This window comes from Camelus dromedarius, chromosome 26 (assembly GCF_036321535.1).
Source record: "Camelus dromedarius isolate mCamDro1 chromosome 26, mCamDro1.pat, whole genome shotgun sequence".
In the NCBI taxonomy this organism is placed as follows: Eukaryota; Metazoa; Chordata; class Mammalia; order Artiodactyla; family Camelidae; genus Camelus; species Camelus dromedarius.
The window spans coordinates 11,032,203-11,055,510 of NC_087461.1; the positions used below are offsets into that span (position 1 = coordinate 11,032,203).

Consider the following 23,308-nt stretch of genomic DNA (forward strand, 5'->3'; position numbering starts at 1 on the left):
TTCTCTTGAGACTATAGGGATTTCCTTGGGACTAGAATATACCATTTGAGGTTACCATAATGCCAAACATAACCCTACAAACTCTTAATTGGAGAAAACTCAAAAAATTTCTAGTGTTATTCTAACAGTCACCAACATCTTGGAACACCTTCTCTCTACCCAGGTGGAGTTACTCCTCGTGGTATAGCAACTCTATACTATTCTGTTGGCTTTTATCTTCTTAAGCATGGACATATAAGGGCAAACGGGAAAGGGTCTTTACAAGAAGTAACCCCAATTTCCCTAGAATACGTCTTTTCAGATTCTCAATTACTTTTTTTAATTGAAAAGTGGAATATATTAGAGAAGAGTTTTTGCTATTTGAGAAAATGACACAAATGTTCATTTGGACTTGGTAGATCTTGGATACCATTCAGAAAGTAATTACTGCCAGGAAAAACAGAGTTAATGATTTTTAAAAATATCAAATGTCTACTATGTCCAGACACTGTCCTAGGTGTTTGGGATAGATGAGTGCCAGAAAGCAGATAAGAATCCCTCCCTTGGTGGCAGAACGTTCCTGAAAATCTCAAAAGTGGTTTGGATTTAGTCTCCCAAGCCCTACTTAAGTGGGCTATAAGAATGATAAACCATTACCTGTCATGTCGGTAAAATTTACATCATTAATCTAGTCTCCTTTCCAAACTGCAAGGCAGGACTAATGCCCAACAATCTTATCAATAAGTTCCTTTAAAATTGTGACGTTTGGGATGTAGGTAACATATTTGTACATGTGGAATAATTTCTATATGTATTGCATGGCCTCTTCTTAGGGTGAAATTTAGAGGGGGAAGTACATTTCCTCCCAGGGACATAGGTAACTGAGAGATTTGTGCATATACAATGTACAAATGACATTTTAATCATTTGTGGCATCTTTTTCCAGAATGGGTAAAAAGACAAAGAAGGAAGCAGAGCCCCCTCCCAAGGATGTGGTAAGTTTCTGATTTGAATACTAGCAGGACATTAACAACCAGTTTTAAAATAAATTGTTCAAACAGTTTGGCATGTTCCAGTGTATACATGAGTGCACAGTGGCAGAAGTCCAAAGTCTGACTAATGATAAGATTAGTCAGAGAAATCTAACATAATATAAACAAACATTTACAACGTTGTCATTACATAATTAGTGCAATTAGAGAGTAATTATTAGCTTTTCCAGTTATGTGGATGGCATGTTTATAAGCCTAGTTAATGAACAAATAGTTTTGGTTTGTTCTTTCAAATACTTTAAATTTACACTTGCCAGTCTCTCACTAATGTTCATTATCCAACTGAAGTTTTTAAAATGACTGGAAGTTATGCTGTAGCTATTGGATATGTCTGTAGAGTTGTCTGAAGATGACCATTTGGACATCACGAGTCCTGTATTTTCCAATTCTATGGAGAGAAAAGTCTGTGTTCATCACCTTTTTCTCTTTCAAATGCTTGAATAATGCATTCCCCACAACACAAACTTAATGTTCAGTAGGTTGGCTATTTGGGACAAGGTGGTTTTAGAAGATGCAAGATAATTTAAAATCATCATGGTAAATAAGCATGGATCATACAAAAAATTATTTCCATAGCAGTAGTGATTATAGAAGTAAAAAATTAGAAATAACAAAAATGTTTTATAATAAAAAACTTAGTTAAATAAATTATTCTATTTTGATAAAATAAAAGATCACTGAATGTTTGATAGCATGGGAATACAATCACAATATCTGAATTAAAAAGCTATCAAAAAATGAAAGCAGTATTCTATCTTCTGTCCTTAAAGTTTATGAACTACTGAAAGGTAGTGTTAAAAATGGAAATGTCCTTAGACAGTTTTCAATTTAGAAACATTTTGAAACAGACATTTGATGTAGTTTTTCTTTAAGATGGGAGTAGGAAAAAAAAAACGTGTACAGTCAGCATACTCACAGGATTTTACAGTTTGAAGGAACCTGAGCTTAGTGCAGGAATCTTCCCGACAGCAACTAGAACACAGTGGCTACAAATGTGAGCTCCGTCCCAGGTCTGCCCCTGGTAAACACTGTTATTTTGGTGACGTGGCCAAATTTGGAAGGCAGCTATGCTAACCGCTATACCACCAATGCTACGTGGCCAAATTTGGCCAAGGTATTTCACCTTAAAAAAAAATCTCTTAAATGAGAATTGTAATGTCCAGCTTGTTTCGGTTATTCTATGAATTACAATGAAATAGAGCACATGAAGTTTCACAATGCCTGGCACATAGTAAACACTCAGTAAGTAAGATCTGCTATCTTGGGAATCCTTTAGTTGCTGCTACACACACGCACACCCCTGTATAACTTATGTATGATCCTTCAATACAGCTGGAGACAAAGGCTGCAGAAGACCTGTCTGCCCAGGTCTCGGAAAGCTTTGCAGAGATAGTCTCTTGATAGATTTCATCAATCTGGCTGCTCTCCTTTGGACATACTCCTAAAATGTTCTAAATTCTTTTATTTCTTCACTGCACCTGGTTTGCATTACCCCTCTTTTTGCTGCAAAATAGCATTATTGACACCTTATTACCAGCAAGTGGCATCATGAACACAGTACTTGGTGACAAACACTTTCTGATCAAAATTAGAATTAAGGGACTATTAAACAATAGATAGACTTATCTAATACACTTTCCATAATTTTATAATGTCTCGCTGGTATTGTCCTCTGTACAATACCAGAGGGGCACACCAAGGACTTAAGAAACAATTCAAGTTAACAAAAATCTAGCTCTTGCTTCTTAAGGTCACAGCAGCAACCTTGAGGGCAGCCAAAGGCAGGTGTGACAGTTACCAATGGTCCCCGACTATCACCTTTCCCCAGGGTCCTTCCATCCTTCCCCTACTCTGATTTTACGTTAATAAAGCTGATAGAGTAGTATTGAAATATCTAGCTGCTTTTCTATCTTATACGTTCTAATATTTCAAAACAGTATAGCACAATTTAAAATATCTGAACTTGGAATCTATCCCAAAGTATACCTCTTCAAAGTCTGTGAGGGTTTGTTGTAAAAATTATAAATGAAAACCAGATTTAAAAGAGGGATATATATAATTGCTTGAGAAAATAAACTTTTTCCATGTCGACTAATGGCAATTTGCTTCTTGATGATTTCCTAAAACGTTGCTTCCAATGGTTTTTAGTTTTATTAGTCTTTGATCTAGTGGTTAAAATGGGCAGTGGGGATGGAAAAACAGAGTGTTTGGTGGTAAGAGTGAAACAAAAAGCTCCCTTTGCTTTTCTTAGTATTTTCATTGTCAAAACATACATTAATATGGGCATTTATGGTTTCTTGCTCCCCATTTCATCTTGTAAAAGTGAGTATTAGCTACAAAGATGCCTAGATGTGGGAAAGATATGGCTTGAACAACCAATTCAACTATATTCTGCTCTCCCAGATCATTTCGAAGTCTGGCTGAAAGGTGCTTTGTGATGCTTTGATAAAAGGCAGACTTTCTGTGGATTGACTGCATGAAAGAATTATAAACAAAAATGACCTTAATAGGTAATGTTTAGTGTAAAGCAAGATTTGGTGACTAAGCGTATGGGCTTCAGATTTATGCTGTCTGAGTCTGAACCCTTACTTCATCACCCACCGTCTATGATCTGGGGTGAATCTCCTCACCTCTGTATTCCCCAGGGAGGGTGTAATGATGTCCACTTCATAGGCTGTCCATGTCACACCCACTCACAGCAGTGAGGCAAGATTCAGTTAATGAAAGATGCTTAGAACAGTGCCTGGCATTAGATAAGAACTTTGAAAATGTTATTATTAATGTTGTAGTTAAGGGTGCTGTTCATCATTCTCCAAAACTATAGATGTTTGAATGAGAACTGTCAAAGGAGGCAGGGATACCAGCTGTCAAAGACCAGCTGATGGTCTTGACTTTAGTGGCTAAATTCCCAGAGACATAGAGCACGTCCATCATGATTCATGGTCAGGTCTTCGAGTTTAAGAGTATGGAAATTTTATTCCCTTATATCTCAGAGGCAAATGAACTTCAGTGGATAAATCCACAGTATCTAAACTCACAAGAGGCTACGATTTGGCTCTGGAATCTTAGTGATTCTGTATCAGGTTAACTGAAAATTTATGTTAATAGTTCAGTACCTTTTCTTCCTTGTTAAGTGCATACGGGAGCCAAGCACGGTGAGCGGTAAATCAGAGGAACAGGCAATAGCGTAACTGCTCCCTCATGTGGGCAACCAGACCCTGAGTTGGATGTCTCCCGGGGCTTGTTTCTTCCTGACCCCTTTCAGCAGCCTTAGAACTCAACCTTGAACTCTGTCATAGACTTTTTTTCTAGCAATGAAATGTCACAGGGACTTTCCCCCATCTTTCTCCCTCATCACAGATAATGATACAACATGAATTAATAAAATATAGTATAAATTCATAAATAACACATATACAAAGCTGTATAAATAAATGTCAGCTTACTGAACTTGCTCAGAAAAAATCTGCGGTTCCTGTTAAGGCTGTAAAGCAAACTAGAGTTCATTTTAGCTGTTTCCATTTTAACTTTTACCCTTTTGCAGATTTTAACGGCTGTCTAGAGAGTCTGTACCAAAGATTCATACTAGAGTGGTGCAGTCTACTTCCTTCTGTTTATCTGTCTCTTTTCCTGTTCAGTTGGCTCCCTGTGATCAGAGAACAGTGACTTGGTAAACACATTCCAACAGAAATCAGAAGAGCCTTTTATTTGCACTTACCAGCAGCATAAAAATCACTCCAACTGTCATGATTCACCTGTTTCTGCTGAATTCAGCTCTGTAATTTTACATTCTTTTAGACCTGTGCTGTCTAATACAGTAGCCACTAGACACATGTGGTGATTTACATTAAAAATAACTAAAATTATATCAGTTAAAATCAACAATAAAAAATAAATTGAAAAATTCAGTTCCTCAGTCGCATTAGTTACACTTCAAGCGCCCATGAGCCACATGGGGATTGTGTGTGCCCTTTCGGACACGCAGAATCGAAACACTTCCATCACTGAAGTTCTGCTGGGCAACTTTATTCCAGACAGTCTTATTTCCTTAACAGAGGTAGGAAAGTATCCCTACAAGTCTCTGGCTCCTCTAATTGATAGAGCTTAAAATTCAAAGCTCAGCCAAAACGCCTTTCCTTTCTTTCATTCTCTTTCTCAATAATTTTGGTTCATTATTTATTCTGCACGGAGCACGAAATTATAATTTCACAACCAGCCTGTTGGTGGCTGACTGTGAATTCCTCACGGGAAAGCAGATGGGATATGTAATTACAGCCCAGTATTATTTATTTAGTCATGTGGCATTCTGTTACAGCTATCATTTTATTCTCGGTGCCTTTTTTAATAAAAAATTACTATAATGCTGCAGGCTCTGTGGGGAAAACAGATGTCATGCCAATGTCTCCACTGTCTGCCAAGCACTGGTATTCCTCCTCCTGGGACAGCTCTTAGGATTATAACTCTCACATGGTTTTCCTCTTCCCTTTAAGCTTCTTGTACCCCCATCACCTTTTTCTTAAGGATGACCAGAAGATCTGGCAACATTCTGAAATGTCTTCTAAACCACTGACAGAGGATGCAAAGATCCTTACCATAGTTTTTGTTCAAGTGTATTTTCACGTACCGTGCTCCTTTGAGAAGTGTAGCCATTCTGTGGAGATCACGACAAATCTATATGCTTCAACAGAGTATATTTATTCCCATGCTTGTAAAATCAGCTTTAAAAATCTTGAAATATCAGAAGTCTTTCAAGTGAAAGTTCTAAAATGGAAGGGACGGTAACCAGCCAGAATGCTAGGGAAATTGTCTTAAGTGGAAAAGGTGATCGAAGACTGGGATTCTCAAGGGTTTGGTCAGGGGGGTCACCGGGCCTTATGAGGGTAGGGTGGTGACTGCAGACTCTCTCACCACAGAATGCACACCAAACGTTCTGCATGCAATTTCAGAGAGGCAGTGTGTCCCTGGAGCCCACTGATGGCTTCGTGAACCTGAGATTCAGAATCTTCTCTGGCATTAATAGATAGTAGGACAGTGAAGGCACTTCAAGGCCACATAAAAAAGAAGTTTCCAGAGGCACTTTCATACAGTCCCTTATAGACATTTTGAGTATTTCCACATCCCGGGTGTTATTCCAGGTAATGGAGATCGACGACACATAACATAGTCCTTTGCCTGAAGAAAGCCGTCCATTTATTGGATAGACGCTGAGTGCATACCACATGCAAGTGTTCTTCTGCATCTGGGGCATACAGATCAGGCCTCGAGGCAGCTTTCATTCTAGTGGGGGAAACAGCCAGCTAACAACAATATAATTTAGGGAGTGATAAAATCAATGAAAATTTCCCTGGGTTTTGTTGAAATAATCTAGAATTTCAATTCTAAGTCATTATTAACTTTTTTTTCCATACCATGTGTCATAACTTAGGAAATCCTTTCTTAAGAATTATGCTGTGATTCAGACCATCATTATCATTCAGTTTAACTATCAGTTTTACCACATTTATTGATTCCCCACTATTGTTTTTATATTTTGTCCTCCCCAATCTTGGCTGTAGTATTTTCCCAGGAATTTGTTTGAGTGCACAGTTGATATACTTGTTGAGCATGTGAATGCCTGAACATGTCGTTTTCACATATGAATGATGACTTAGTAAGGTGTAAATTTCTTGGATCACAATTCTTTCCCTTTCAACTTTGTTGATTTTCCTCAATAGAGGGTTGGTGAAGGGAGGATCTAGGTCATTTGCTGAGGCCTGACCTTTCCTTATTTTTCAATAATACTTTTGCTTCCTATCACGTATCTTCTACTTAGTCAAGCTCCTATTTTATTCACCATAAACACAACATTCATTCCCATTTTAAACCTTCCTGATGTGGTTCCCCCCATTTGAATATCTTTCTTCTTTATCTCAACCCATCCCGTTGTATCCATTCTTCAAATCACATCTAAAATTCTACCACCTCCACGGCCCTTTCTCCATTTACCCCAGTTCAAATGAATCTCCCCTCCCCCAGCACAACATTTATTATCTCTGCCATATATGTTCTTGTACCTCATGGAATCCTAGAATTTTATACCCAGAAGAGATCTAAGAGATATAATCCAACTCCCTAATTTTTCAGATTAAAAAAGATGTGGTTACTGAGTCATATGTGTCACCCAGATGACTCCACGTCCTCTGGCATTCTGGGGTTACCCTTTAATACCTAGCTTAGGTGATTCTCAAGCCTCCATCCCCGAATACTTTTAGAAGTTCTTCCTGAAAATTTCTGTGGATTTCCAGGTCCTTTTGCTCTCCTGTTCAGTGTTGGAGACACCATCCCAGCCATTGCCCTGGGCTTTCCCAGAGGCCACTTTTTCTCAGCGGTTCCCATCACTGGAACCCATAAGTGTCACAAGCTTGGGGCATGGAAGACTTTTACTGAAGATCTGGCTCCCCAGAAAAGAGTCTAAAAGGCTTGAGACTTTTTTTTAAACTTTTTTTTTTATTGAGTAATAGTCATTTTACAATGTTGTGTCAAATTCCAGTGTAGAGCACAATTTTTCAGTTGTACATGAACATACATCTATTCATTGTCACCTTTTTTTTTCACCGTGAGCTACCACAAGATCTTGTATATATTTCCCTGTGCTATACAGTATAATCCTGTTTATCTATTCTGCATTTTGAAATCCCAGTCTATCCCTTCCCACCCCCGCCACCTTGGCAACCGCAAGTTTGTATTCTATGTCTATGAGTCTGTTTCTGTTTTGTATTTATTTTATTTTTTTTAGATTTCACATACGAGTGATCTCATATGGTATTTTTCTTTCTCTTTCTGGCTTACTTCATTTAGAATGACATTCTCCAGGAGCATCCATGTTGCTGCAAATGGCTTTATGTTGTTGGTTTTTATGGCTGAGTAGTATTCCATTGTATAAATATACCACCTCTTCTTTATCCAGTCATCTGTTGTTGGACATTTAGGCTGTTTCCATGTCTGGGCTATTGTAAATAGTGCTGCTATGAACATTGGGGTGCAGGTGTCTTTTTGAAGTACAGTTCCTTCTGGATATATGCCCAGGAGTGGGATTCCTGGGTCATATGGTGAGTCTATTCCTAGTCTTTTGAGGAATCTCCATAGTGTTTTCCGCAGTGGCTGCACCAAACTGCCTTCCCACCAGCAGTGTAGGAGGGTTCCCTTTTCTCCACAGCCTCTCCAGCATAAAAGGCTGGAGACTTTTGCAACTCTTACAGCTGCTAATACAGAAGCACAAACAACGGCTTCAGTTTGGGTGTTTGATCATTCTGTCCTAAAACCCAACAGCCATCTTCCCTTTAAGGGGTATTTCCATCCCAGCCGTGTCCTTTCAGGTCACTGCTTACTGCCATCCTCTCTGTCTTCACTCTTCTAGCCTCACACAATTATGTCTCCTTACTCAGAGTAATCTAATTCTCCATCTAAAACTGGACATCAACTTTCTGTTATATTCCAAAACACATTACGGTGTCCATTTAGAAGAGTCAACACAAAGAACCAGCTAATGCTCTGAAATTCAATTTTTTTCCTTTAGTATAAGCAGAAATTCCTCTTTTACAGTCTCTGGAAATGGAAGAAAAATAGTGTAATAATTTGTTTTCTCTTTGACCCAAAAAAGCCCAGAGGGGCCATGAGTTTGTTATTGTTCATTTCAGCTACACATGAATGCTCAAGACCTCACAGCAGGATACACGTCTTCATAGAGTCCTCTACTTTTTCTTTATACTGCATTGCCTTTTCCCCTGTTCTAGATTTTACCTGTTTTGCATGGTTTCATACACTGTTTCCTTTTGCTTTCTAGTTGTTTCACACATGTAATTCCTGCTTTCCCAGAAAGGGTGTAGTGGTTGGAAAGCAGGTACTCTTCCCTGAGACTCTCAGGGCATTGAGTATATACAGGTTCATAAGGATTCTTGTGTATTGACTAAGAATTACACTAATACATGTTATTTAATGAGCAGCTAGCATGTGCCAGACAATGTGCTAAGTGCTTTACGTATATGATGATCCCTAATCCTCTCCTTAACCCTTTGCGATAGGTATTATTATACCTGTTATTCAAAGAAGGAAACTGAAATTCTAGCAGCTTAAGTAACTTGTTTGATTCTGCCTGACTAAACTGAGAAACTGCACCTGCCAGATTCTAGAATGCTTTGCTTCTCCCTCCATACCTCAGGAATTCCAGTGCCACCAATGTCGACAACTGTCTATCAGTAATGTTTTTTAAATAAAAACTCCACAGTGCACTTTGTGGGCAATGACCACATTCTTTTTTTATAAGATTATATTCTCTTTAAGTTTCCAGACATCATTCATGTTTTACGTGCATTTTAAAGCTCATGTGTGACTCTGATGTTTTTCTCTCTGCATTTCAGTTTGATCCATTAACAATTGAAAGCAAAAATGCAGCCACGGTGATGTTATTGCTTAATTCCCCAGAAGAAGAAGTTTTGGCTGATGTGTGTGAAGCCATTTATAGATTTGCTTTAAAAGGTTTGGATTTTTTCAGTTTACCTTTCTATTTCATTAACTTCTTAAAATATTTACCACATTAGGGACCCTTTTCTCCCTAGCCTTTAACTTTCTGTCAGATGAATTCTTTCAAACAACCAGACTACCATTTAATGCATTACCTGGAAGTACTATATCTCCCCACCTGTAATGTAGTCACTGGATAGAACAATCATTTTGAAGGTTTCACTGCAGTTTAAAAAATTGTAAATGACACAGGAGCTGAAAGAACTCCCAAGGATCAAAGCTGGAACAATTTGAGAAAAGAAAGGAAGGAAGGGAAAGGAAAGGAAAGAGGGAAGGGAAGGGAAGAATTAGATTATAACCCAAAGAAGAAAATAAACATCTGTGAATCTACATGGATAAATGATTGAGTAAGTAAACAAATGGGAGAGAAAAGACAAATCTCCAAGGCAGAAGGAAGCCAATTTAGGTAGATACTAGTCCTTCAAGGAAGTAGGATGTAACTTCCCACTTTTTAGGGGCTGTGTGTAGTGACATCTTCCCAAAGAGTGCAACACGGGCACAGCGGGAAGAAAGTAAGTTTCTAGCATAGAAGCCTGACCGGTTGATCAAAATCAACAGCCACAGGGATACGTCATTTAATAATAGGTGCCCTTGACATGACATTGACAATGAAAATGACACTTTACTTCTGTGTTATTTTCCCCCTAAAGCTATAACCCCAGTCCAAATATGATTTTTTAATAAATCAAACAAATTCCAACTCAGAGACATTCTACAATGACCTAAATGGTAGTCCTCAAAACTGTCACAGCTATCAAAAAACAGAAACATCTGAGAAACTGTCACAGCCAAGAGGAGCTGAGGACACACAATGATGAAATGTCATGTAGGGTCCCAGATAGGGTCCTGGAGCAGAGAAAGAACATTAGGCTAGAAGTAAGGAAATCTGAATAAACTATGGAATTTCATTAATAAGAATATATCAATATTGGTTCATTAATTGCATCAAATGCCCCTTCTAATGTAAAGTGTTAATGACAGGGGTCACTGGGTGTGGGAAATATCTGTATTATCTCTGAAATTTTTCTGTAAAATTAAAATCGTTGTAAAATATAAAGTTTACTAAAACATTGTAAATATTACACATTAGATTCTATTGAAAGGTTTAGTTCATTCTGAGTGGTGATAAAAGTAGACCTTTACTATACTATGTAACAATGTAAGTGGAAATATTTGAAGAGTTCAGCATAACTTGGTATTTCTAACAAGATCTTTTTAAGCTAAGATGGGAGCAATTTGATTTTAAAGAAATGATACTTGAAACATTGCTTTAGTGACTTGTATGAGAGAACAACAAATCATTCAATTAGCAAATGGTAAAATGCTCACCTGGCTAATTACCACCATCACCTCTTTAGTCATCACTAAGAATTCTGAAAAAAACCAGGGTGCTGCTGGAAGGTCTGACTCACCAGCAGATTGTGTAGACTACAGGGTCAAATTTCAGGGAGACATTGGATCATGCATCTGTATAGCAGCATGAGTCCCGCTCAGCTTTACAGAGTCATCAGGCGTCATCTCTTTTTATGTGACAGGATTTAAAGAAATAGGTAAGCATGTACATTACATGAAATCAACTGAAATTAGAAACTACTAAATCAAAACAAATAATTATAAGTCTGGTGTTCTCTATCAGCAGTATTTTCTGAAATATTCTCTTAAATGATGGGGATTTGCCTTCTGGCCAAGATGGAGTAAGGGGCCAAATTTACACTCCTGCCCAGAACAACTAAGAAAACAGAAAACATGTGAAATACAAGTTAGCAAAATGCTGAATACCAGGCAATGAAGGAGCGCAACTGTTGAGAGACAGGAGAGAAAGGAAACATGTCCCCTGATTATCCCCAGTTTGCTGATTTCAGAGAGTTTCCAGGCCACAGCACAGCATGGGAAGGCGCAACCTGTGGTGGACCCTCTGAGTTGAGACGATAGATCTGAAAATCCAGGCAGCAAGAGACAAAGGCTGCAAGAGTTTTCAGGACAGAGTAACAGAGAGGAAAGAGTTGCACACAGAGAGAACTCAGGAGATCTGTAAAGGGTTCCACTCAAGTGTTCAGCTTGATTCACATGTCCGTATGTGGGGACTAGTCAGAGTCAGACAAAGCACCCAACAGGATTAGATGAAAAGATGCCTGGTGCTCACCAAGCTACACTTCAAAAAACGCACTTAGAATATAATGACACAAATAACTTGAAAATAAAAGGGTGAAAAAAGGATACCCTATGCTAGCCAGTGTTCATCAAAAGAAAGCTGGAGGGGCTGTATTAGTATCGCACAAATAGAGAAAAGAGCAGTATCAGAGGTAAAGATGGCCATGTTATGATAATAATAAAGGGGTCAGTTAATTAAGATGCTATGAAAAGTCCTAAACAGTTATGTACTTAATGTCAGACCTTCAAAATCCATGAAGCTGGAAATGCAAAGAGAAATCGACACCCACAAGTATAGCTGAGGATTTTGACACTCTTCTCTCAATAAATGAAAGAACCACTAGACAGTAAATCTGTAAGGATATAATAGATTTGAATAGCAATATAAGTGCATTTAACCTAATTTATATTTATAGAACACTCCAAGAGCAACAGAGTATATACATTCTTTTCAAGTACGTACAAGACTTGGAAAAAGGGCCATAAAACAAGACTTAATAAGTTTAAAAGAATTCTAGTCATACAAAATATACACTATGCCACATTAGAATTGAGGTAAAAGTCAATAACATGAAGAACTCTGGACAATCACTAGAAATTAGATAACACACTTCAAGTAACCTATGCATGAAAGTCAAAAGGAAAATCTACATTGAAAATGAAAACACAGCATATAAAGATGTGTAGGATGCTACTAAAAGAGTATTTAGAGAGAAATTTATATATTGCACTAAATGCCTGTTAGAAAACAACATCTCTCAAATCAATGACCTCAGCTTCCACTTTAAGAAAATAGAAAGAGAAGAACAAATTAAACCCAGTCATTGGTAATAAGGATAGAAATCAATGAAACAGAGAATGGAAAAAGAATGGACAAAAGCAATGAAATGGAAAGCTGGATTTTTGAGATCGATAAGAATAATAAAACCTCTAGCCAGACTGATAAATAAAAAGAGAGAAGACAAGTTATTGAGATGAAGAATGAGAGAGGGCACATCATTACAGATCTACAGATACTAAAAGGATAATATGAATATTATGAACAATTTGATGCCAATAAATTCTACAACTTAGATGAATTGAGCAAATTCATTTTAAGGCACAAACTCTCAAAGCTCACAAAGAAAAAACAGATAGCCTAAAAAAACCCCTTATCTATTACAGAAATGGAAATCTGTAGTTAAAAACCTCAAAAAAAATCCTTCAGGTCCAGATGTTCTCACTGCTGAATTATACCAAACACTTACGGAAGAAATAATACCAGTTATACACAAACTGTTTTAGAAAATTGAAAAAGAAGGAATATTTCTCTATTCTATGAAGCCACCATTTATTTAAGTATCCTAAAATTTATCCTTAAAGTTTATTTTACAAAATATTTTCATCCAAGAAATTAACTTTTAGAACTCCAATAAAATGCAAATAATATGGAAGATCTGAGAAGGACGTCTGTAATAGTCAGCAATGCATATATCAGCATATTCTTATCAAGTGACAGATTTAACCACTTAGATACAGGGCAATTCCATGGGAAGGTAACAGTCTGTGTTTTGAGAACTGTGTTATCAGAATGAACCTATAACTTTAAGTACAAAATATTTTAATTTTATGAGAAAACTGAGGCGAAAAAGTTTAAAAGACTTTATTATACTCCTAAATTAATTTTGAAGTGAAATCTGTATTTTCATAGCCAGTGAAATTGAAAAGCTGAAATTAATCAGGACCTAAACATTATTCCATACTTTGCAGAATGACACCTCACTTATCAGGATATGGATAAACTGCTTCTACAGTTAGGCTCAACTTCAGCCTCAATAATCTGGTTCTGGGGCTTTTTTTGCCAGAACTAAGGAGTCTCCAGTGACCCGGATGACTCTCCTCTGTGCATGCACCTCCCTGCTGGCTGCAGGCAAACCCATCAGGAGAAAAATGAGCCCTCTAAACTCCATCACACATGCTTTAACTTGAAGTGGGGACTATGTGTGTTAATTTTTGTAATTAATTATGCAAGTAAGTATGATTGAGTGCCCATTATTACATGCCCGGCACTGTGCTAGGCACTGAGGTTATGAGAGAATAGAACAGACAGGGTATCTGTGTTCATGGAAGGTTAAATTACAGGGGAGTAAGCAAGTAATGCACAGAAGTCGTTAAGTGGTATGAAGAAAATAAAGCAGGATAAAGAGAGATCAGAAAGCCTGGGATGTAGTGATGACGTTAGGTAGGGTGGTCAGAGGAGACCTCTCAGAAGGTGCAATGTGGTCTCAGAACCAAATGACAAGAGGGAGCCAGCTTTGTAATCATTTGGAGATGGAAGAGCAGCAAATGTTCAGGATACCTGTGCTCTAAAGTTTATTCTAAGAGAAACACACTTGGAAGCAGAGGAATGTGAAAGGCAAATGGCAAATCAGAAATTGGAATGACACAGAGAAGAATTTTGATGGTACTGCTATCCATGTATGATTTTATTTCAGGTGAGGAAAACAAAGCAACCCTCCTTGAACTTGGAGGTGTGGAACCTTTAACTAAGCTGCTTACTCATGAAGACAAAATTGTGAGAAGAAACGCCACTATGATATTTGGAATCCTGACTTCTAATAGTAAGCATCCTCTTTTAAAACTAATCAAATAATCTCATGTAACGCATTATCTTTCTTTCAAATTTAACTCTAAGGGGTCTGTTTTAATTTTATTTAAACTGACCTTAATGTTCACAAAAAAGTTAAATACATATAATGTATGATTTCATATTTTAAGGGATATTTTTAAATATAAAAATATGTGCACATTTATCCATGCAAAAACTCTCAGGGTTAGTGATGTAGTATGTTCTGGTCTTACAAGTTAGGAGAGCAATCATTGTCTCTTAAAATTAAAATAGTTTTTTCTTGAGTTAGGATAATGTAATTTGTCAGTTATATTTCATGTATATGTCATTGTAAATGAAGCCCAGAGCAAAAAGTTTTGGTACATTTATTTTTTTGAAGCTGCAAGCTATATTTTGCCAACAATAAATTTAGACATGTATTTACCCCTTAAATCAGACTTATCACTTGCTTGAATATTTTCATAGATTTTAATATGGTGGAATGATAGTTAAAATATACTGTCATGTCTATTAGAATATCAGTTTGATCAAAATCCTGCAATTAACGCAGTCCCTGACTAATGAACAGGATATGTTTTCCATTTGTAAGTCATTGTCATGTTATAACGGTGGATTTTTGAGTTAGCCAACAAAAGCCTTGTTATTTATAATAATGACTTTCTTGGTGGAGACTTAATTCTACCATGCAACTCAGGCTGATAGGAATAAACCCGTCTCTCTCTACCATGGTACGTGGCTACAATCATCCTACTTTGTCCCTTTTACCATAATCTCAGCAAAAACACAAGCACAAATTCCTCCTCCTAACTTCCTGCGCTGCCCCAGCTCACTTACCAGGGATCCTGTGTGAGACAGTAGGGGCTGCTCATTCCACGAGGTCCAGCAGGGACTGTGGCCTTGGTGTCTTTAGAGACAGTTATGAGTGGAGGAGGGGGAGGGAGGGGAAGGAGAGCTTTGTCTGGCTTCCTTGCCATTACAGCCTCGGCTGCAGAGGCTCCATGATCAGCACCTGCAGTGCTGGGGCGAGGGTACTTCATAGGGGTTGTTGGTGGAAGGAGTCCTGGGGGCAACTTCAGGAGCTCTAACGATGGCTGTGCTGAAAGGTGGGGGAGTCTCTGGGAGTATTTCCGGGAATGGCAGCAGGCTGAGGACAGTCATGGGGGAATGAATGTTCCACCAACCTAGATTATAACGACACTGGTCAGAATGCTTATCCAGTGCTTACGGTGTGCCAGGCACCATCCTGCACGGTGCTCATTAATCAAATCATCTAATGAGGTTGGAGGTATTATTTCCTTTTCACGTGCAACTGAGGCACAGAGAAGTTACGGTGGAACTCATCTGTATAGTGGGGCCTTCATAAATCTATCTCAGGGGCTGTCTTATAGACTGGTTCTGCCCTGTTGAATGTGTCACAGTGAATGTATTTATAACCAAAAAAGGGAAAATCTTTAATTTCCTTATGTTCTATTCTGTGTACACACCATAGAATTTGAGAACCAAAGGTGCTTTGTAATATCTCTTGTGCAACTCCTCATTTTAAAAATAAGAAAGATTCCTCGAAGGAATCTTTGGGTTCCTTGCCCAAAGTCATGCAGGTGGCCAGCAGCAGAACTGAGATGAGAACTAGGATTACAGTTTTACTCTCTGACTCATACTTCAGTAGACTTCCTATTCACTAAATCCTTTATGATCCTTAACATTGGTGTACATGTTAAGTCAGGTTCTTGTTCTAAACTGGGTGAAAAAAAAAATCAAACCATTATTGGGGTTAACTTATCTGATTTTCTGTTTGAACCCTCTGAAGACATGAATAAAACACACGGCATCCTCAGCTGCTTGTGAAGTTCTTTTTTTTTTTTTTTTTTTTTTTTTTTTGGTTAAAAGAGCCAACACACTAATAGCTATTGCTTCACTTTCCATACATGCCCAAGGAAACGTGGAATGAAACACGAGCACCCAGTCATTTGATAGAAATGAAAAGTCACGTTTCCAGACCAGTATGTAAATAAATACATCTCTGAAGCCACATGGTTAAATCATCCTCTTTGGGAAGACTTAAAATAACTGATGCTTCTTCAGAAATTTGTATCTTCGTATGGTTTCCATGCACATGGTGAAATCACTGTGTTCGTAGTGGATTAACCAGCAGAAAGTCAGAATGTTCCAACATTCCAGTTGCTAAAGGATTGCTGTGAGAACCATCTTTGCCATTTGCCGTTGCAAATAAGTAGTTTTTTTGTTTTGTTTTGTTTTGTTTTGTTTTTTGGTACAATGATTGAGCTACGTGCCTGTGCCACATCTGGGTCATCAAAGATAGGCATTTAAATTACTTTGTTAACCCTTTAGCCAAATGGAAGCTGCTGTCTTCTTTCACCTGCCCAGCTGGTATTTAGTTCAGTGGGGCCATATAACAGAGACTCACTTAACAAAGTCAGCTAAGGACCCTTGTGAGGAGAAGCAGCCTTGGAAGCCCGGACTTGACATCACTTTGAAGAGCTTGCCATCTTAGGAGAAGGTTGATGTAAAAGAGTCTACCAGATCAAGAATAAATTAGATGGTCAATATTATGCAGCCAAAATATTGTGAATAAGAATGCAATGAAAATATACAGCATGAAGGTGCGCCAGGAAGAAAGATGCTGGTGGTTCTGAAACAAGGTAGAATTGCAGATATCACAGTGTTTGGCTAGAGCATGTTCACATGGTCTAACCACAAGCCCAAGTTACCGTGTCTGAGAGTGTTCTCTGGTGAGGAAAAAAGGGGGCAGAGGTCAACATTATGTTCAAAGTGACAGAAGTAGTACCTTGTCCATTATTTTTGCTGATTTAACTTCCAGAAAAGAAGGACTGTTTGAACAATCTGGTATCAAAAAGCAGAATAACAAATTAAACAACTGTGCCACCAGTTTACACAATCTGTCCGTGAATCTGAACCATCCATTGAGCCTTAAGAAAGTGGCGCAGTGGGTTAACTTACCAGATCTGTCCTTGAACAGATTTGCACTAAATTCATATCTGGAAGGGACTTTCATGGCCCAGAGCAGACCAAGGGGTGGTGGCACACACAGATGCAGCCAGGGGCCCCTTCCTATGGAAGCAGATCCTTCCTGCAGAGAAACACGAGCAGCATAGAGTGCCCAGAGCCCGGACCTTCCTGACCTCGTGCTCAGCGTTGCAGCAGAAACTCTGGAGTATGTGGAAGATTATTTTGTACACTAAACAGAGAATGTACCTGGAGATCTAGAAGCCCAGAAGTGATTTTCTGCCAGCATGTAAAAACAGACTTTGGTATGATCTTCAAAAAATCATTCCAAACAACACGGACTGGACTCATAAGAGTCAGGAGGCAATGACAACACACTTTTCCAGAGGAGACAGTGAGACTTACAAGGACCCGAGTATCAGGCCAAGGCTATTATTTCTTAACCTGTGGAGGTAAAATGTGTTTTTCAGACAAGTTTCGACTGTAAAATGAAGTTCTATACTTCCCCAGAACTCAATTGTTCTTTTGTGCCGAAAGCCTGTTCATGTGCAGATAGCCAGCTGTAGGTCTGCTAGCCCTCTGAGCCCCTTTGAAAAGAACAAAGATGAAGAAGTTGTAACAGGTTGAGGAACAGCCATACACCTGAATCCCACCAGGAAAGGTGTCTAATACAAGGCAAATATATCCAGCGGTTAACGAGGAAGAATTCATCCAGAGACCACCTGCTTCAACTGCTACAAAGTGAACTTTTCCAAACTTCCATAATGCTAGTTTTGGCTTACAGAGAGGATAATTGACCAAGAAGAGAAATTGCAAAACTAAAGTAGCAGCTATGCCTTATTTTTCAGAAAAAGGGGTTAAGGATGGCAAGAAAGAAGTAGGGGCATAACTGTTAGCTTTAAATAGACCCCTGTAAATAATACAAAAATGAACTTTAAAAAATCAATATACTTGTCTTTAAGCGTTTTTGGCATGTCTGATAACCAAATGGAATGTAAACATGATGTATTTATTGGAAAAGGCTGAGGATAATACTTATTTGCATTTTGTAGTCATTTTATTAAAAATCTAAATTTAAAAATATCCTTCCAACAAAAGAAAAAAAGAATTACTATTACATAAGAAGTAAATGTAGGGCACAGTAACTCAACTCTACTGATGAGTGTTCTGGGCACCTTTTGCACATCCATGGTTCTCTTTTCTAGTGTTTTGGAAGGTAGTACAGTTGAGCAGTCAAGGAACACAGGCTAGAGTCTGTCTGAGGTCAGACAGACCTGGGCTTGAAACCTGTCCCCACCACTTACTTTGAGTGATTTTGAGCCTCCAGTTCCTTCTCTGTAAAATTAGGTAATAGATCCTATCTCATAAGGAACTATTCCACAGACACTGCCATTATTATTAATAATAAACATTACTATTCTGTTCCTTCTTGTAGGTGACATTAAAAAGTTGTTAAGGGAGTTAGATGTCATGAGTTCAGTGATTGCTCAGCTGGCTCCAGAAGGTAACTCTACATCTTCTATCTATTTCACAAATGGGGGATGGTTTATTTTTCACATCTGATCAAACAGCCCATTGAAAATAATTTATGAAACACCAATTGTGAATTGTCCTTAAAATCTCTCAGACCAAGATGGGCTCCAACCAAGGTGAGATTTGTGGAGCTTTGGGTTTCAAAGCATGCTTTAAAGCAGTGGTTGAACAAGCCTTTACATACTTGTGTTATTTATTTTTGATACACAGAAGAAGTAGTTACCCATGAGTTTGCTAGTCTTTGCCTAGCAAACATGTCTGTGGAGTATATGGGTAAAGTGCAAATATTTGAACAAGGTGGATTGGAGCCTCTCATCAGACTGCTAACCAGCCCAGACCCGGATGTGAAGAAGAATTCTATTGAGTGCATTTACAACCTGGTCCAGGTGAGATTAATTTCTAAAAATGTGTGTTATGTTATAGACTATATTTCCCCAGTTTAAAAAAAGGAAAAAAAAACTTTTAAAAAATTCCGATTTAAATTGATCAGTTCCTCTTGGTACTATTTATTTAGTAGTTATCATTCAGAGGGGGAAAAAAATGGAAGTTTAGTGTCCATACTTTTTAGTTTTCACATTTTATAAATAATTGTCCCCCATGGAGGGGCATTTTAGAAATGTATTCCAATTTTAAAAGAATAGAATGGCTTGCAAATTAAGGCGCAGTTATACTAGATAAAATATATTTTTTCCAAAACAGGACATCCGTTACTAATGTTGAACTGATGTTGACCTGGGCAGTTACCTATTGACCTAATCTTGGTGATCCTCTCGGATGTGCCATGCACCCTGTGCCATGTACCAAGAATTTGGATTAGGCTTGTTTGTTGGTGAAAAATCTAGTGAGTTGAGTTTTGCCAAACAGAACTCTTCGTTTGCATTTGCAAGATGCTACTTCACGCTGCTGCTTTCCTCTGTGATGGAAGAAACTGCCTCCCTCCCCCTCCTCCACCTGTCCTGTCCTCTGGCCCCTCCCCCACAGCCCTCCATCCCCCAACCCGGCAGGCAGGGCGTCCTCGAACCCAAAGCAGGTCAGTTCCCTGCCGCTCTGGACAGCCTCCTCTGCTTCTTTTCCTGCTCAGGCTCCTGAACAGTTCCTACTCACATTTGAGACACTTTCAATCAATGGGAAGTACAAGACACTGTTTTAAATAGCCATGAATAGAATGTAAAAGAAGAGATATGGAAACAAAGATGAAGGAGAGTTCACTGAGAGGCAAAGTCTCTAGACAAAATATACAGAAAAAGAGGACAAATGGGTTCATGCCAGGAGGCACCCAAAGCTTGCATTCCTGGCCATGGTGCATCCTTGCCCCGCAGCCGGGCACTCACTGGGGCTACCTGCGCTCTTCCTGCAGAGTCAATGCCGCTGTCTTCCTCCTCTGGTGACTTGACTTCATCCTAGAGTCCTCAGTAATCCTGCAAATCTGGATTTGCATGTTTCATCCCAAGACTCCTTGTGAGCTCTGTTTCTCTATACTTTTTATCATGTGGAAATGAGAGGACTCACCTCCACTGGCCTTCAGAACAAGTTCTAGTTAATAGCAGTGTCCTCGGTTCCTAGGGCTGCGGTAACCAAGTCTCACAAACTTAAAGCATGGCTTAAAATGGCAGGAGTCTGCTCCCTCTCTGTTCTGGAGGCTGGACTTCTGAAATCTGGTGGCAGTAAGGCCATGCTCCCTCTGGGACCCTGGGTGGAACCCTTCCTTGCCTCTCCCTAGCTTCTGGGGGTGGCTGTGGGTCCCCGGCAGCCCCGGTTTCAGCTGCACAGCTGGGGTCCCTCCCTCTGTCAGCTGTCTCTCCTCCTCCTCTTACAAAGACACCAATCTTACAAGGACACTGTTAAACATCCACCCTACTCCACCATGACCTTATCTTAACTAATTATATCTGCAATGACCCTATTTCCAAATGAGGTCACATCTTGAAGTACTGAGGGTTAGAACTTCAATATCTATTTTGGGGGGATACAGTTCAACCCATAGCTAACAGTACCCTACGTTTTTCACGTCCAAAGGGAGCTGCATATTAGAGGTCAGTTAAAGGAGGGGTAGAAGAAAGCGAAGCTGGAAGAGGGGTCTTTTCTGCCTTTAATACTATTTTAAGTTGATCCTATTTTGATTTAAAATGTCACGATTTAGCAGTTAGAGTTTGGGGGCTTTTCATGGCTTTTTTGCTTTGTTTTCTCCATCACGCTCCCTAACAACCCCTCCCTCTACCATACACACACAGAAGATTACAGACACACTATGCAGGACGACTTGTCTGGCCTCTAATGACCCCTTAATCTTGTAAATGTCTTAAATAAAGGTCATGTGTCAGAACTAAACCTGATGTAAATTTGCATGCACAGGGCCTGCTGCCAGCACTGCGGGCAGATAAGCATTTTATAAACAATCTGTTCGAATGAAGATACTAAAGAATTTGATGCCATCATTTCATTTTATCAAATACTATTTGAAACAGAGTTTAGAGCATGAAAAGAATTTCATTATGCATAGATTTTACTGTAATGCCGTTTATAGTTATAGGAATTTGCTGTATACTAAATAGTAGATACTGAAAAGTCATAGATTATGTCTATTTCCCACTATTGGCAATGTGTAGTTAAAGGGATTATTTCGGTGTTGTCAGCTGAATGTTTGTTTATTTTTGTTTGTGAGTTATTTTGGAAGTGAATCTGGAATAAGTTATGGGAACATTGTAACTTACAATTTTCCTTTTTAGAAAATAGAATTTCTCCATTCTTGAGATCATATTTTGCTTTAAAAATCACTTATTTGATCATTTGTATTTCATGGCAGGATGTTCAGTGCCGAGCTACACTTCAAGAACTAAATGCAATCCCTCCGATATTAGATCTCTTGGAATCAGAATACCCAATTATTCAGTTGTTGGCTCTCAAAACCTTAGATGTTGTTACAAACGAAAAGGAGTTTCGGGCAATGCTCAGAGACAGCCAAGCACTGGACCACCTTATTAAGATCCTAGAAACTAAGGTACCTGTAACATTCGTTCACCTAAGAGGAGATGTATCTCTCCTTAGTGTTGTTATAAGAAACAAATTACTGAATTTTTTTTAAACTGAAATTTTATTATATGTAAGCTTGGTACTAAGTATAATGCTTATTGCTACATAGTTTATCAGCATGATTACATCAGACTAATGATAGAGGCCATTCCAAAATAATTTTTTTAAATCTTCTGGTTTAAAAGATTTAAGATTTTAAAATTCTTGTTTATGATCTTATGATTTCTTGAAGCACCTAAAATTAATCTTTTAACTTTTGTCTGCCAGATTTTTCTCTAGGGTAAAAAGCAAGAAGAGTCATTTAACCCCCATTCTGGGGGGCATCTGCTTTACTCAGTCTACTGATTTTAAAATTTCATTGAAAAAAGAATACCTTCACAGAAACTTCTAGAATAATGTTTGACTAACTATCTGGATACTGTGGCCTGGCCAAGTTAAAATATCACAAGTCTATCATTAGTCAATATGGCACCCAAACACAGCTCCTTAAATCATTAATCTTCATGTAAAGACAATGAGAACATCATACTTCCACTTAACACAATACGAATGTCTTGTGTAGAACCAAAAACACAGCAGCCCCCTCCCCAGAGGAGGATGCAAAGTCCTTGGATGACATTTACGCTTCTTCACATCCCACAACTTTTAAATACTGATATGTGAAGTTAACAATACTTAAATGCTATTCTATAAAGTCAGTACGTCTCATGTCACCTGAAGGGTAAAAGAGAGAAGAAAACAAAGATATTTCATACACCCACACATACACATCCATAACAGAATAAAAAAAGAAATAACTCGTAATAATTACAGTCTGGGTGGCAGTCTTAGCTTTTAGTTCAGGGGACTAACTGTTGTGTCTCCTGGTGTGAGCATCCCCTTCCTGTGGAACTGAGACTTCTAGATCAGAAGTGTATAAGTTATGGGTACAGGTAACAAAAATGTTGCTCCTGAATCACTCTGGGTAATGAGTGGGGCCCCTCCCACATCCACTCCTTGACTCCTGGACCCACAGACCCGGGCTATGGGAGCAAGACCACCATATATTGGATGCTGTGTCAGTGCACCCACGATCCCTGTGCTTGGCTACAGCTGTGACTGAAGTCTTCCAGAGGCCATTCTGTCAAACCAGCTGCTTCAGGATGGTGGGCAAATCCAGTGACTTCTGTGACCACGTTCCCACTGCCGTGCTTCCCCTGCTGTGAGTTCCTTGAGCAGAAGCAGTGCTGTGTGGAATGCCACAGCGGCGGTGCGGCATCCTTGCCGTGTCTCTCTCACTTTAAGGATTTCCACCTTAAGTTTCTAACTGTTCAGGCAAGGCTGCAGTTTCCCACCGCCTTGGGGATTCTGGAGATTCCTCATGCAAGAAAGCCACACACTCACAATACTCCCCTTTAGAGATTTTAAGAAA

General features: G+C 38.8%; 1 protein-coding gene across 1 annotated transcript in view; it reads left to right on the forward strand.

Moving 5' to 3' along the window:
• ARMC3 (armadillo repeat containing 3) overlaps nucleotides 1–23,308 on the forward strand; it is a 73,633-nt gene that overhangs the window by 2,267 nt on the left and 48,058 nt on the right. The window contains exons 2-7 of the mRNA XM_031444702.2: nucleotides 926–974; nucleotides 9,428–9,545; nucleotides 14,216–14,341; nucleotides 18,770–18,838; nucleotides 19,078–19,253; nucleotides 21,671–21,865. Coding sequence (XP_031300562.2) covers nucleotides 927–974; nucleotides 9,428–9,545; nucleotides 14,216–14,341; nucleotides 18,770–18,838; nucleotides 19,078–19,253; nucleotides 21,671–21,865 — 732 coding nt within the window. The 5' untranslated portion in view covers nucleotide 926. The remainder of the gene's footprint in view (nucleotides 1–925; nucleotides 975–9,427; nucleotides 9,546–14,215; nucleotides 14,342–18,769; nucleotides 18,839–19,077; nucleotides 19,254–21,670; nucleotides 21,866–23,308) is intronic.